The sequence below is a fragment of the Coregonus clupeaformis genome, chromosome 7, assembly GCF_020615455.1.
Source record: "Coregonus clupeaformis isolate EN_2021a chromosome 7, ASM2061545v1, whole genome shotgun sequence".
Classification (NCBI taxonomy): domain Eukaryota; kingdom Metazoa; phylum Chordata; class Actinopteri; order Salmoniformes; family Salmonidae; genus Coregonus; species Coregonus clupeaformis.
Genome location: NC_059198.1, coordinates 32,913,648 through 32,929,950, shown reverse-complemented (window position 1 = coordinate 32,929,950; position 16,303 = coordinate 32,913,648). Strand labels below are relative to the sequence as shown.

At 44.4% G+C, this 16,303-nt stretch overlaps 1 protein-coding gene across 3 annotated transcripts in view; it reads right to left on the bottom strand.

Annotated features, from left to right (window-relative positions):
- Positions 1-15,632, bottom strand: part of LOC121569768 (serine/threonine-protein kinase BRSK2-like) — a 28,141-nt gene extending 12,509 nt beyond the window's left edge. For 2 of the 3 annotated variants that reach the window (XM_041880945.2, XM_041880948.2), the window contains exons 1-13: positions 14,216-15,632; positions 12,713-12,807; positions 11,894-11,979; positions 11,387-11,527; positions 10,228-10,344; positions 10,096-10,129; positions 9,919-9,987; positions 9,653-9,799; positions 9,333-9,364; positions 8,897-9,061; positions 7,781-7,878; positions 7,134-7,296; positions 557-617 (exon numbers count right to left, since the gene is read on the bottom strand). In XM_041880945.2, the coding sequence (XP_041736879.1) occupies positions 557-617; positions 7,134-7,296; positions 7,781-7,878; positions 8,897-9,061; positions 9,333-9,364; positions 9,653-9,799; positions 9,919-9,987; positions 10,096-10,129; positions 10,228-10,344; positions 11,387-11,527; positions 11,894-11,979; positions 12,713-12,807; positions 14,216-14,303 (1,296 nt within the window). In that variant the 5' untranslated portion in view covers positions 14,304-15,632. The remainder of the gene's footprint in view (positions 1-556; positions 618-7,133; positions 7,297-7,780; positions 7,879-8,896; positions 9,062-9,332; positions 9,365-9,652; positions 9,800-9,918; positions 9,988-10,095; positions 10,130-10,227; positions 10,345-11,386; positions 11,528-11,893; positions 11,980-12,712; positions 12,808-14,215) is intronic. The other variant, XM_041880947.2, reaches the window with a different exon arrangement.
- Positions 15,633-16,303: the final 671 nt, after the last annotated feature.

Sequence of the window (16,303 nt, the reverse complement as noted above, 5' to 3'; positions counted from 1 at the left end):
GATTTATCCAATTATGAATATTCTGTTATTACTCTTATTATGTAAATTGAATAGAGTACATTTTGAATAAAGGTCCAGAGGCCCTTTCAATTTGAGGGCTAATATGTGATCTTATCTGTGTGTGTCTCTTGTGTGATTCTAGGCCCTTACTATTAGTGTGTGTGTGTGGGGGGGTGTATGTGATGGTGTCTATGGTATGGGTAATGGCTCAGAATGGGACAGTATGAGGGTGATGGACAGTCAGGACAAGTGACAGTCTCAGAAGAACAGTTACAATTACAATTACAATTCAGTTCAGTACAGAGAAACGCAATCAAATCACAGTAGTGTAGCTGTGCAGTAAGCACATTTCACCATGAACAAAAGGTAGTCTCATCTGAATGTGAGTTCAGCATATCAAAGATATACTTATGTACAAAAATATACTGATATTACAGGTATGGTATTTTATAAATTCTATAGTAGAACCACCTTTATAATAATAATCAGGTAGTGTAAATGTGTGTCCATTTGTAAAAGAGCATGATAAGATAAGAGTTGGCCAAGCGTGACTTACCCTGGGACTGCTGAGGGGACTTGACGAGAGCCCTGTTGAAGCTCCACTGACAGAACGAGACCTGGAGGACAAAATACCACTATCAGACAACACTGGTACAGAAACACATAACATGGTCCCCCTTATGGAAAAACCACGTGAATTTCATGTGATCTTATGTTAAGTTAATGTGATAACGTGACAACATGTCAAAGCAACATGTGATAACATGAAACTACACGTCACAACATTTCATAGTTTTTCACATGTGAAAGTGCAAATCCGATATTCACGTGAAAGTTTTTCACATGTGAAAATGCAAATCCACATGTGAGTTTGATTTTCACATGTGAAAACTGTTCACATATGTCACTCGTTTCAGGGAACTAGGCATATGTCGCGCATCACTACTTCACAGGAGAACGTAAACTTTAAAAAAAAATCAAAATCTGGAACATGTGAACTTTCATGTGCCTTAATAACACACTTGTATGCCATCTGTAAATACAAATAAAATTGTTAAATTACGAACCTAGTTGGTTTAGCCACGGAAAAAGACAGCAACCTTTCGCTAGCCATGATTGGCTGAGATAATGAGTGGGCTGGACATGCCGAGAGATGAGTTCGGATTGGTCTGCCATGTAGCCCACATCTGTCTATAACATGAGCTGGTCAGTATGTGTTGGTAATCCTTTCTAACACAGCTTTTTTGAAAGATGTCACGTAGCAGAACTGCATAAGTGTTGCTCTCCACTTTCTGGAGGACCGAGTTTTGAAATCAGTGGAAATAGAGTATGATAGCTAAGGAGATGGAGAAAATTCTGGCGTTTGATTGCAAATATGCAGACGAAGTCGAAAGGAGAAGAAGGCTGTTGTATAAAACACCTGTCTCCGGATCTTCAAACTAAGGGAAACCATGGCATCCATGACAGAGAGGGAGAAGCGTCCATCCATGTATACGGGTAAGATAGTCTAGCAAGCTACATTTTCAGATATTACACATTTCTAATTTTATCAAAGTCGTTTTCATTTAAAGTTAAAGTGTACCGTTAGCTAGCTAGCTGACGTTAGCTGGCTGGCTCGCTAGCTAACGTTATGTGTATGATCTGTGTAGTAATATTATTCGTATCTCAGAGCCATTTGCATTGCTATTTATAGCCTAACGTTAGCTAGCTAACATTGAACCTGGTTGGTTAGCTACCTGCAGATTCATGCAGGGTAGTAATGTTATGAGTTGGGATTATGGTTCATTGTTTAGCTAGCTAGCTATATGTTGTGACGTCACGAGAGGCTACACAGCTTTCAGCGGGATTGCTCAAGTAGTGCAAGGAGACAAGGTTCAAACAAAACAAGGAATTTATTATAGGTCTTGGGAAATTAACGAAAATCTAACAAAATTCTGTTCTCTTGTGGCTCTTTAAGGGTTAACAGTTCAGGGATGTCTCTTCCACATCCAAAATCATAATTCTCACTCGCTCAGATAACTTTTCCCCAGCCTTACTGTAGTCCACGTTGCAGCTAGTGGCCAACCCAGCAAAAAGTCCTTCCAAATGTCTCTCACGTATTTCCACCGGTGCATATATCCAAAGGTGAGTATTTCCCAAAGGTAAGTATCTCCAAATCCTTATATTCCTCATGGAAGTGGACGTGCAGCACTCTTGTCCTCCAGAGAGCCCAGGTTGGAGACTGTGTCTCTTCCCTTCCCAAACCTTCAGCTCATCAGCTCCTCATTTGTTTCAGCTGCGTGGGAAGATTGGCCATAGAGGGGTGGAGTTCCCGACCATACCAGCAGATGGAGCCATAGCTGTCTGGGTTTGCAGCCACCTCAGGGGGATGTAACGTCCCTCCAGGACACAGCCTCTCGTGACATCACACATCCCCCTCCTCGGGACCGACGTCCTCGTCGGGGTAAAGGCAGCGAAGAAGGCATCACGCCGGGAGAGGGCGTCCGCATTGCCGTGGTGCTTGCCAGACTGCTCTCTCTTCAACTCCTCCAACTCTAGGACCAGGGACTCAGCCTCCTGTTGTCTCTCCTTGAGTTTCTTACTGAACGCATCAGCCTTGGTTTTAGCAGAGTTTAGCTTCTGTTGAGCAGCTTTCAGTTCCTTCTCTCTCTCTGCCTCCGCATTCTTCATCTTGTTCTCCAACACCTTGTACTTCTCCTCTGCCTTCTTCTGGACCTCCTTACTACTGCGCAGGGTCTCCTCACACTCCTCGATGGTCCTGCGCAGCCTCTCCAGCTCCTCCTGTTGCTTAGGGAAGGAGCTCTGTTGGAGTTTAGCCTGGAGGATATCTAACTCTTCTGTCTTCATGTCTAACTGTTGCTTTAACAAACGATACCTCTCAGCGGTCCCCTTCAGACCAGACAGTTCTTTGTCCAGATTCTGTAGCTCCGTCTCTGTGTCGGTCTGGGCACCTGCCATCCCTATCCGAGCCCGGGGCGGGAGTGAGTAACTCGGAGGATTGCACCGGAGCCTTCCCAGGATGAGTCTTGCCTCTCCGTTTCCGAGGTACTCGGGTTATCCTCTCCTGAGACTCTCTCCAGAGTGGGTAAAGGCTGGGCAGTCTCGTCCAATTAGGACAGGAACGGGGAGGGAATCAACCACCCCCGCCGTCGTGTGTATGGTTCCCCGTGTGCTGGTCATTGTAAGTTCAGTAATGGGGTATTCTCTGGTGTCCCCATGGACACAGGAAACTGGGAGGACTTTCCCCGGGGTCAGACACGTTGGGCCCACCAAATCCTTACGCACCAGGGTGGCCCGGCTACCAGAATCCAGTAAGGCCTCCACATCATGGTGATTCACAGTTACCGGGCAGGTGGGGGGTCGATCTGGGCCGCCATCTACGACTCCCAAGAGCGAGGCAAAACGGTGTGTGGGTGCTGAGCTGGAGGACTCCGCAGTGGGCATAGGTTCATCGGCTGGTTTCCCACACTGCCAGGAGATATGTCCCATCTCCCCACACCGGTAACACTGTCGAGTTTCCCCCTCCTGGTGTACTCTTCTTGGACCCGTCTGGTTTCTGGCTCCCCCCTGGAGCCGGGATAAGTCCTGACGTGGCTGGGTTCGAGACCTTGGGGTCCTTTGGACGGGTTCTTCCCATTTGTGGTGGGGCCGCACTCCTGGGGTCTTTTCGGGAAGCATTCAGCATCTCCGCTGTGGCCTGGTACTTTTCCACAGCTTCCACGGTCAGATCAGCCGTGGTCAAGGCCTGTTGACTGATGAACCGTTTTGCCTCATAAGGCAGGGCGCGTGAGGTAACGATCCACCACAACGGCCTCCACCACCGCCGCTGCTGTATTCCTCTGCGGATCCAGCCATTTCCTTGCGATTCGGACAAGTTCATGCATCTGCGCCCGAGGAGGTTGGTCTGGTTGGAAGGTCCAACTGTGAAAGCGCTGGGCCATACCAAACTTTGTGAGTCCATATCTGCTGAGGATCTCAGACTTCAGGGCATCATAGTCAGTAACCTGGTCAGGGCCCAGGTCCCGGACAGCATTCAGCGATTCCCCGGTTAGAAAGGGGGCTAACAGACCAACCCACTGTTGCTTGGGCCAGGCTTCCCTAGTGGCCGTGGCCTCAAATGCATGCAGGTATGCCTCAATGTCATCGGTAGCTCCCATCTTAGATATAAAGTCACTTGCCTTTATTGGGCGGGTATTTTGGACCACCCTCTGTCTCTGCAACTGCAATTCCTCTGCCTTCAGAAGGTTGGCTTTCTTTTGCTCCTCCAAGAGAGCCACGTTTACTTGCATCTGGGCTTGCTGGCCAGCAACAAGGGCTTTCAATATGTCCTCCATTTCAGTCGGCGGGGAGCCTACGGCCAACTTGGAAAACTGGGTGATCAAACCTTCGGTATCCTCCTCTGACATGCACTATTAACGCTTGAGCGTGCCCGTATTCTCCACCATCTGTGACGTCACGAGAGGCTACACAGCTTTCAGCGGGATTGCTCAAGTAGTGCAAGGAGACAAGGTTCAAACAAAACAAGGAATTTATTATAGGTCTTGGGAAATTAACGAAAATCTAACAAAATTCTGTTCTCTTGTGGCTCTTTAAGGGTTAACAGTTCAGGGATGTCTCTTCCACATCCAAAATCATAATTCTCACTCGCTCAGATAACTTTTCCCCAGCCTTACTGTAGTCCACGTTGCAGCTAGTGGCCAACCCAGCAAAAAGTCCTTCCAAATGTCTCTCACGTATTTCCACCGGTGCATATATCCAAAGGTGAGTATTTCCCAAAGGTAAGTATCTCCAAATCCTTATATTCCTCATGGAAGTGGACGTGCAGCACTCTTGTCCTCCAGAGAGCCCAGGTTGGAGACTGTGTCTCTTCCCTTCCCAAACCTTCAGCTCATCAGCTCCTCATTTGTTTCAGCTGCGTGGGAAGATTGGCCATAGAGGGGTGGAGTTCCCGACCATACCAGCAGATGGAGCCATAGCTGTCTGGGTTTGCAGCCACCTCAGGGGGATGTAACGTCCCTCCAGGACACAGCCTCTCGTGACATCACAATGTCTAAACAAAAGACTCCACTATACAAGTAACAATTTCAATAGAATGTTCATGATGTCACTGCGACAACTGTCGATAGACGTAGCAGGTAAATTCGCATTGACTATCTACTCCGATTTCAGAGCACTCTCGTCTGAGTGTGCCAGAGCGCACAATAACTGACAAATTTACGAACGCTCAACACCCGTTGAATATGGCCGGTGTCAGTAAACGTTGGCAAAAAAGCGTAATTAAATTGTTTCAAGCAGCACAGTTGCAGTCACCAACGCTCTGGATAACATAAAAACAGCCTAACCAGCTCTGCTAGGGCGAGTAAAATGGTCAGAGTGAGCTGTACTCTCATTTGTGTCTGGAAGTAGCTAGCCAATGTTAGCCAGTTAGCTTGGGTGCTTGACGGCTGTTGTTAGGACAGAACGCTCGGATCAACCCTAATTCTTCGGCCAGAGCTTCCAGTGTACGCTCTGAACGCTCCGAGAGCGAAATGCTCTGAATTTACGAACGGACAATCTGACAACGCTCTGGGTTTACGAACACCCAGAGCACACTCTGGCAGTCCAGATTAAATTTACGAACACACCCGTAGTATAAACCAGCCTTTAGACTTGAAATCTTTGGTTGTTTAGTACATGGCCTCACATGTGAATCCTTAAAGAGATGGGTGGGAAAGAGGGTGTGAACGATGCTGAATGGGTGTAGACAAAGAAGAGCTCTCCAGTAGGTACCAAAACATTCAAGGGCCATTTTCTCAAAAGTTTATCAACTTTCAAAGCAGAATGACTTTCCCATTGTTCCTCAACTGTAGTGTATGATATACCCTTTTCTATCTCTCATCTCTACTTTTATCCAATGTAAAAAAACACAATTTCAAATTTTGCTACATAAGACCGAATCGAGCCGGTCAGTCACATATGAAAGTGCAAATTCGATTTACACATCTGAAAGTTTTCACATGAAAAAAACATGAAAACATTTTATACTCCTCACATGTGAAAAGGTGTTAACATGTGAACTCTATATTGAATACATGTGAACAACTAACCTAATGTGCTTCTTATTTTCTCATGTGAAGATCAATTCCAGCTTCATAATGTGAAACTGCAAATTTCACGTGTTTTTGTAAGGTAAGTAATGAAATGGCATGGGGGTTTTAAGCTAAATGGTACACTGTTAAGCAAAAATGTGTAATAAAAAGGTGTACAAATCTTTCATCACTGACAATATGATTACATTTGACATAATCACTTAGTACTGACTTTTCAATATGACCCCGCCTTGGATTTGAACTCACAACCTCTGGATTTGAGTTACGCTGATCTTTCTGCTGCAGCACAAAGTCTGTAGCATTCTAAGAAGTCACATACACATTCATTACCTATAATACATCTCTGCACATAGAAAAAGTGTGCCATCTGCACTGCTATTTTAGTTATCAGTTAATCTGACTATTCTCTCATCATTGATTTCATTGACTTATCTCAGCAATTTGAGGGTTTTCTGTATAGTTGTCTAATGTTAGTGGGGCATATTATTCTGTTTTAATTTTACTCCTGAATATCAATATAATAGTTTTTCTTGAGTGTATTATACAAAGCTGAGATTTACTTTGAAGTCCAAAGTGTAGGAATACATGTGAAATCAGTCTTTGACACAGACATGGTGGTGTAACAGGAAGATCGTAATGCTGTGAACCAAGAGGTTGTGAGTTCAAATCCCAGGTGAGGACATGTTGAATAATAATTACTGTAGAAATACACAATGGAATCATGTGTGTTAAATATCTAAGTGGAAAACACTGCAGCAAATTAGTGACGTTCCGGGGACATCATATTAAGTTTTGTTTGCAGGGCATCATGTGAATATTTGAAAGGTGAAAGGTTATGTGATCACATGACAATTCACATGAATTATCATCACATGTGAAGTGTTCCAAAACCACATGGTTTCACATGTGAAATAGAATTTTGCATGTGCAAAACATGTGGAACTTTCACATGTGAAAACGTGATTTTCCACATGTGACATTTGTCCGTAACAACACTGTGTGCATATTTGGTGTGCTTTTATGTGCAACCTATCTATGTCTAACCTCTGGCTGTGTGCGGAGGTGTCCAGCGCCCTGCGCGTGGGTGTGGGGGAGCCCTGCTCCGTCACACTCAGCACCTCCAGACTCTTCCTCTCCGGCCGGCACCGGCCATGACGGGTCAGCATGGGAGAGTCCACCCGCTTCCTAGGGGGATCTGCTGGGAGACCTTAGAAAGGTTAGAATCCAGGTCTCAGAGGTACAGAGAAAGGTTAAAGCACCTCTAACCTTGTTATTTAAAGCACTGGTGCATCAAAACACAAATTTGGCGGGAGGTTTTGACATGCTGACATATTGGACATGTTTCTAAAACAAACTGCAGACCAACATGAATTTGTTGTAAAGTTTTGTCACAGGACATTTCTTTTGAAAAGTTTCGATGCAGGACTTTTATTTTGAAACGAATCACCAGATGTTGTTTATTGTCGCTAGCTTCACAAATACCTATCAGTAAGTCAGAGTTGGCTAGAAATAGAATGTTCCAAATTATTTCTGAGAATGTTATGTTGGAATATAATATAAATAGAATGTTTCTGGGAGTGCTCAGAGCGCACTGTGGACACTCTGGAGTAATCAGAGTGTCCAATAAGTGTAGGTTAGGTGAGAATGTTGATTATTTCTAACATATGTTGTCTAAAGGTTTTCTTTCCAACCTATATCATTCCTGGGCGGCAGGTCTTCATCCTCACAGCTGGGGTAACGCTCTTTCCTGTCCAAGAGGAGGTAGTAGATCATCTTCTCCTGGTTGTCTCTGAGAGAGAGAGAGAGAGAGAGAGAGAGAGAGAGAGAGAGAGAGAGAGAGAGAGAGAGAGAGAGAGAGAGAGAGAGAGAGAGAGAGAGAGAGAGAGAGAGAGAGAGAGAGAGAGAGAGAGAGAGAGAGAGAGAGAGAGAGAGAGAGAGAGAGAAGAGAGCAGAGAGAGAGAGAGAGAGAGAGAGAGAGAGAGAGAGAGAGAGAGAGAGAGAGAGAGAGAGAGAGAGAGAGAGAGAATATATATTCCCAGTTGTGTAAAAATACTTTAAAGTACTACTTAAGTCGTTTTTTGGGGTATCTGTACTTAACTTTACTATTTATATTTTTTACAACTTTTACTCCACTACATTCCTAAAGAAAATAATGCACTTTTTACTCCTTACATTTTCCCTGACACCCAAAAGTACTCACTACATTTTGAATGCTTAGCAGGACAGGAAAATGATCTAATTCACATACTTATCAAGAGATCATTCCTGGTCATCCCTACTGCCTCTGATCTGGGGGACTCACTAAACACAAATGCTTCGTTTGTAAATTATGTCTGACTGTTGAAGTGTGCCCCTGGCTATCCGTAAATTAAAAAAACAAGAAGATCGTGTCGTCTGGGTTGCTTAATATAAGGAATTTGAAATGATTTATACTTTTACTTTTACTTTTGATACTTAGGTATATTTAAACCAAATACTTTTTGACTTTCACTTTTACTTGAGTCATTTTCTTTTAAGGTATCTTTACTATTACTGAAGTATGACAATTGGGTACATTTTCCACCACTGCCTGTTCCTACTACTAATGATGAGGGGCCAGAGACACTAAGAGAGAGATCAAGAGTTCGTTTCCACAGCAACCAGCGAACGGTGACACTACAGGGGCCACATCAAGGGACACTCACACTGCAGGTCCCGGGTCAGCTTTCCCTGGTCTCTAAAAGCAGCCCAGACAGTATTCACTCCTCACACTGCAGGTCCTGGGTCAGTTTTCCCTGGTCTCTAAAAACAGCCCAGACAGTACTCACTCCTCACACTGCAGGTCCTGGGTCAGTTTTCCCCGGTCTCTGAAGCAGCCCAGAGAGTGCATGCTGTCCAGTACATCGGGGTCCAGCTCTGTCAGCGACACGATCCTCTTCACACACACACGCCTGGGAGGAGGCTGCTCCGGACACGGCTCGTTACGACCACCACTGACAGGGGATAAATATGAAAAGGGGGAAAGAGATGGTGTGAAAAGAGAGCGATTGAGTGGTGGAAATGGAGAGAGACAGAGATAGAGAGAGAGACAGATGAGGGGAGAAAGGTAAAGATGGGTAAAGAGTTCTGTGAAAAAGGCCAAATAGACAATCAACATGTAGAACTACTCAATTGACTGTATTTATTTTAATCTTCTACTCAGAGAGAAGAAGACAATGATAAGTTGTGAGAGAAAATAGAGTAGAATGGGATGAGTGTACTTACAGATACCAGGAGTGTTTTTGTATTGCTTCTAGCTGTAAGAGAACACAGACACAGACAGTTATTTATCAAAACAGAACACACAGTAGTCCTACATCTAGTCAGTAGCAGCAACATCTACTGGTACCGTCTCTCGCTCCCTCACCCCCCTCTCTCTCCCCCACCCTCTTTTCCCTCTCCTCCCCTGTACCGTGAATCTCTTGTCAGGGTTGACCTCGATCATTCCTTTGAGCAGGGCCTGGCTCTCTTTTGCCCCATCATCATCATCCTCCTTCTCTCCCTTCCACCATCCTCCCCCTCTATCCCCCTCTCCTCCCCCGTACCGTGAGTCTCTTGTCAGGGTTGACCTCAATCATTCCTTTGAGCAGGGCCTGGCAGTCTGGGGGGATGAAATGAGGCATGTGGAACACCCCGCTCTTCACCTTCTCAAGGAGCTGGCGCAGGTTGTCATGGTCAAAGGGTAGAGCTCCCTACACACACACACACACACAAACATGCACACACACACACAGGAGAGGAGAGAAGGGAGTTACAGAGCGAGAGAGATAGAGGGGTAGAAAGAGATGGAGAGAGAGGAAGAGGTTCTTACCACCAGCAGTGCAAAGAGGATGACACCACAGCTCCATACATCTGCCCTGCGACCATCATACTTCTCCCCCTGCAATACAAGAGGACGGCATTCACTGATCATTCATATATACACACATATTGTAGGTGTATGCACCTAGACAGTAGCCACAGACGCACAGAGAGAAAGGGAACTTACCCTGATAACTTCTGGACATGCATAGTGAGGAGATCTGTAATCATTCAGAAGAAAGAAAATCAAGTTATAAACATACTGTACATCACTAAGGACACCCGCCTCTCCATGCAGGAACACACACCCAGTACTCACCCACAGCTGGTCTCCAGCAGGCTGTCCCCCACCTGTAGGGAGGCCATGCCGAAGTCAGCGATACGGATGTTGTTCTTCTCATCCAGGAGCAGGTTCTCAGGCTTCAGGTCTCTATGACTACACACACACACACATGCGGACATGCACATACACACACACACACACCAAACAGGTTTGAGAAACAGGTCTGTTCTCTTCTTTTCTTTCTCAATCTCTCTAGAGTTTTAAATGGATTGATTTTAAATTGTGGCTGTGTATATATTGCTGTATATATATTGCTCTGACCATATAGAGTGTCTGTGTGTACACTGAGTATATCCACAGACTGATCAGGTGAATCCAGGTGAAAGCTATGATCCCTTACTGATGTCACTTGTTAAATCCACTTCAATCAGTGTAGATGAAGGGGAGGAGACGGGTTAAAGGAGGATTTTTAAGTATTGAGACATGGATTGTGTATGCGTGCCATTCAGAGGGTGAATATTTAAGTGCCTTTGAACGGGGTATGGTAGTAGGTGCCAGGCGCACCGATTTGTGTCAAGAACTGCACACTCTGCTGGGTCTTTCACGCTCAATAGTTTCCCGTGTCACAAAGCCAAATGACATCTAGCCAACTTGACACAACTGTGGGAAGCATTGGAGTCAACATGGGCCAGCATCCCTCTGGAACGCTTTCTACACCTTGTAGAGTCCATGCACCGACTAATTGAGGCTGTTCTGAGGGCAAAAGGGGGTGGGGGGGGTTGCAACTCAATAGGAAGGTGTTCCTAATGTTTGGTATACTCAGTGTATCTAGCTGTATACAGTATATTGCTGTATATACTGTATTGCTGTAGTCTCTGCCATACAGAGTGACGGTGTATATATTGCTGTGGTCTCTGCCATACAGAGTGACTGTGTATATATTGCTGTAGTCTCTGCCATACAGAGTGACTGTGTATATATTGCTGTAGTCTCTGCCATACAGAGTGACTGTGTATATATTGCTGTAGTCTCTGCCATACAGAGTGACTGTGTATATATTGCTGTAGTCTCTGCCATACAGAGTGACTGTGTATATATTGCTGTAGTCTCTGCCATACAGAGTGACTGTGTATATATTGCTGTAGTCTCTGCCATACAGAGTGACTGTGTATATATTGCTGCAGTAGTGTCTGACCATATAGAGTGGCTGTGGCAGAAGTCCAGGGCTGAGATGATCTGTCTGAAGAACTTCCTGGCCTCTTTAGGCGTCAGTCTGCCCTTCTTCACCAGGTAGTCAAATAACTCTCCTCCTGAGACATGCTCCAACACCAGATACCTGGCAGAGAGAATGACAGGGAGGGAGGGAGGAATCAAATACTGTATGTTCAAGCATATAATAATAACAAACTCATTCACCTACTGTACATGCTCATACATACACTCATACACTCTGACACATTTGGATGTGTACATGCTTGTTCATATGCTCACACATTCAGTACAGCACCAATTATCACTCACACACACACATTCATGCACGCACACACATACACACACACATGCATGCACGCACTCACGCACACACACACATACACACACACGCAGTATATTAGTATATTACTGAGTTTTAGTTTCAGTACAAGAGACAGGCAGAAAGAGAGGGAGAAAGAGTGTGAGTGAGAAAAGAGGATAATATACTTACAGGTATTTGTTATTCTCATAAACATCATGCAGCTTCAGCACATGAGGGTGCTCTATTAGTTTTAGAATAGCTATCTCCCTCTCCACCTAGAGAGAGAGAGAGAGACAGAGAGAGAGAGAGAGAGAGAGAGGGAGAGAGAGAGAGAGAGAGAGAGAGAGAGAGAGAGAGAGGTGATAAAGATAGAAGGAGAAAGAGGGGAAGAGAGAGAGAGAGAGAGAGAGAGAGAGAGAGAGAGAGAGAGAGAGAGAGAGAGAGAGAGAGAGAGAGAGAGAGAGTGTGTCAGTGAGCGAATGTGACAGAAAGAGTTTGTATACACCCAGTGCATAGCCTATACACACCTCCTCTACCCCAGAAGAAGAATACAAAGAAGAACTAAAAAGGAAGAAAAAGCTGATGATATATTGTATATCAATTCATTCATTATTAACGACAGCATGCTGGCTGTCTATATAATGTGCTCCTACAAATGGATATTAGCAGGCTCATGGCTCTCTCTGTACGCTACTGTACTTTCAGAAGGACAGACTCAGAGACCTGATGAGTCCCAAATGGCACCTTATTCCCTATGAAGGGCACTACTTTTGACCATGGCCCATGCTCTGGTCAAAAGTAGTATACGATTTTACATTTACATTTTAGCAGACTCTTATCCAGAGTGACTTACAGTTATTGAGTGCATACATTTTCATACTGTTCCCCCGTGGGAGTCGAACACACAACCCTGGCGTTGCAAGCGCCATGCTCTACCAACTGAGCTACACAGGACTACTAGGGAATAGGGTGCCATTTGGGACGCAGGCAGCTTCTCTGGGTTCATACCTTCATAAGGACAGACTCAGACAGCTTCTCTCTGTTCACAATCTTTATGGCCACCTTTTGTTCCGTAATACAGTGGACTCCCAGCTTCACCAAACCTGGAGAAAAAAAAAGCTTTGAGTTTGTCTTGTTTGTTTTAGTTACCTTTATTTTCAACGCAGTTCAATTCTCATTCATAACAAGTGAACCAGAACCAGACCATACAGGAGACACGGGTGGAGCATGACCTCACCCAAACCATATTGACTTGACTATGCAGAACCTAATGGCCTAATTCAGCGACTTCAGTCTACATTAATCTGTTTATAGTTCAACCAGTTCAATCCACTAAGGCTACACTAGCCTGTTTCCAGCACTGACATCTGATACGACAAGTCTACCACTTACTCACCAAAACCTCTATAATAAACCAAGCAATTTCAGTCTTCTCTATCGATTTAAATTCAAGGCAGCTGGTCACATTACACAAGTCTAAACAGGTCTACCGAGGGCCAGATTCCCAGACCAGGATTAAGTCTACTCCTAGATTAAAAAGCATGCTCAGTGGAGAAAGTGTTGTTTATAATAATATGCCATTTAGCAGACGCTTTTATCCAAAGCGACTTACAGTCGTGCGTGCATACATTTCTTTTTGTGTGTATGGGTGGTCCCGGGGATCGAACCCACTACCTTGGCGTTACAAGCGCCGTGCTCTACCAGCTGAGCTACAGAGGACCACTTTAGACCAGGAATAGAGTATAGACCTAATCTGGGTCTGGTACATCAGCCCTTAATAGATCAGTTCAATCTGCTAGTGCAGTCTCCGCTGTCTAGTAGCCTACCTTACTCTGGTGGAGGGTCATCTAACTCCAATATAAAGGTCTGGTTTCCCAGACACAAATTAAACCTAATCCTGGACTAAAATGCTATTTCAATGGAGAATGGAGATTCCCTTTAGTCCTGGACTAGGCTTAATCTGTGACCGGGAAACTGTCCTTTATGTTGGAGTTAGACAGACTTCAGAGCACCAGGAGATTAAAGATAACAAGATCTGTCTGACTGTGTCCACAACTGTACTGTATTGTCAATGAGATCCACACCTCGGAACACATGGATTCATTCATTCATAAAGGACACACACACATACACAAACAAGCAGACACATACATACAACTACTCTCACAATAATTGTACATGCAACATTATACACATGTAAAACCTGTGACAGCATGCTTCACATTACTGATCACAGATATTTGTAAATATCAATAATATTGGACATATTGGCCCATTCATGTGAGTTGCTACCACTGGGATGGACATACATCAAATACACACAAATATCAATACTGAGGACATAATGTCCAAAGGTGCACACAGAGTGGACTCTTTAGACGACCAATTGTATTTGTCGGCCTAATACACATCACTAGTTATAGATATTACTATTTTAATCTACCATGCATTCATATTAGCAGCTATTGCGCGTGATAATGCGTTTAAAGGGAGCGGTGGAAGTATGCTTACCTGTCTGCCCCTTCCCAAGGGTTTTCTCCAGCCGGTAAGGCCCGACGTATTGGGCGGACTGGCCTACGGACAGCTCCTTGCTAGTCATGATGCCCGTGCGTTGAAAGCGAAATTATATGATGATAAGGAGATCAACTCGCTGTTTTTTTCAAGAGCAATTTATAGCTATCGGTCCTCTGGGCAGAACGGCACCGCCGTAATAACATTACAGACGCCTAGCGATGTTGTCACAGGGAGGAATAGAGAGAGCGGTTGTAGTCGTGATGACAATTTCGTGGCCTATAGTCTCTGCTAGACTACTCCCATGCACTTGCCTTTTTCTATGCGGCTATTGCATACATTTTCCGTGATATCAATTCGGTAAACTCCAGCTTATTATCAACGACCGTGAATGTATCAACGACCGTGAATTGACTAAGCAGGAATGAATTACGGGGATGTTAGAAAGTGGAAGAGGGAAATTCGTAGGGAGATTTTGACAGGTGCATATTTGAGAAGTCCAAACTGATGGCAGTTATTTTGAATTACAATTATTATTAGCAATAGACGAAATAAATGTGTCCTATTGTTAATATTGGTACAGACAGATAGCTGTAAGCAGCTGGAATAGCCTATCAAAAACTATTTCATCAGATAGGCTCCATGTAACGGCTAGATTACACACACTTCTGCACCTCATAGCCTACATCCGATACTGTCATCAGTGATCCTTAGAACAACATAATAATGAAATGTGTAAAGAATCTTATCATAACATCTTTTAGTCTCCGTCCACCTCTTTTTGTCCCATTTTGATATGTAGCCTATCTCTGCTCCCTCCTCTAGACTATATGAATAGTAATATTCCGTTATAGCCTCAGAGGGGTGGTTTTCCCAATATCCGGTGCACTCTTCGGATTATCCCAGGGCCTGGTATCAGGAAATAGAGGGGAACAGAGCGTCAAAACAGCCACCCTGCTATCCGCACCCGTTCGGACTAGCCTACTCTTCTCTCAATCTGTATTACCCAACAATTTCACCTTGCGTTTCTGTTCAGGCCAAAATGAATTTTTCTTTCGAGAAATGCTCGTTTTCTCTAATATTTAAAATGCTCGATTGGATGGTTGTAATAAATCGTGGTTCTACAAAAAAACAAGCATCTTTAGCTGGCGTAGTACTCTCCTCCCTCCCTCTCCTTCTCTCCCTTGCTCTCTCCCTCTCTCGCCGTCTATGGACATTTCACAGCATCCCGGCTCGCGCTCCTGCCGCCGCTGGTGTCAAGATTCATCCTTCACCGGCGTCCTTGTGCAGAAAGGTGTAGCTTCAGAAGCGATTCGAAAAATATCTGGTTGTCTGTTCTTTGCATCCACAATCCGTCACGGGATAGCCTTCCTTCTGGCCGCAAACCCGTTTTTTTTCTTCTCTCGCCCCTCTTCCTTCTCCTCATCCGATACGGCAGCATCAGCATCCGGGTTCCGGATTCTTCCCCCCCCCTCTCTCTCCCCCCTCCACCCCATCCTTACCCCGTCTGCCTCTCCTTAAATATGCTCTCCGTCGCCTCCCATCCGTTTACCTGTATTCAAACACACCAACTTTTGAAGGGCTGAGGGGGTAACACATGAAAATACCCTTTCCAACATTTAATGGTGTAAAGAAAATAAGATACACTTGTTGTTGAATGTTTTTGTTGAAGAATAGAATAGATTTGAATAGAATAACAAACCGATTCATTTACTTCCTTTTAATAGTATTTCAACCTCCCTCTTTGATCCATTTCCACGTCTTTCATATTTCATCCTAGGCAACACAAAATGTAATACAGTCATTTACAAGTGTTTAACTAAAAGTATGTTTCTCTTGATCTAGCCTATTGATTGGTAAAATCAGACAGATTTATTCATCTCACGTCACTTCTATGATATGTATAATTTCTCTCATTAGATTCATCCACAGTCCTAGCGAATGAGTACCTCCATCCATTAATAATAGGCTAATAGGCCTAGTAAATTGCCACACCATCATGCAGTTCCGCATTTGTACAAAGGGCGGCAGTACTTGTTCATGGTCCTGACTTGGCAGGAAGTAACATACAATATGAATTTCATTGCA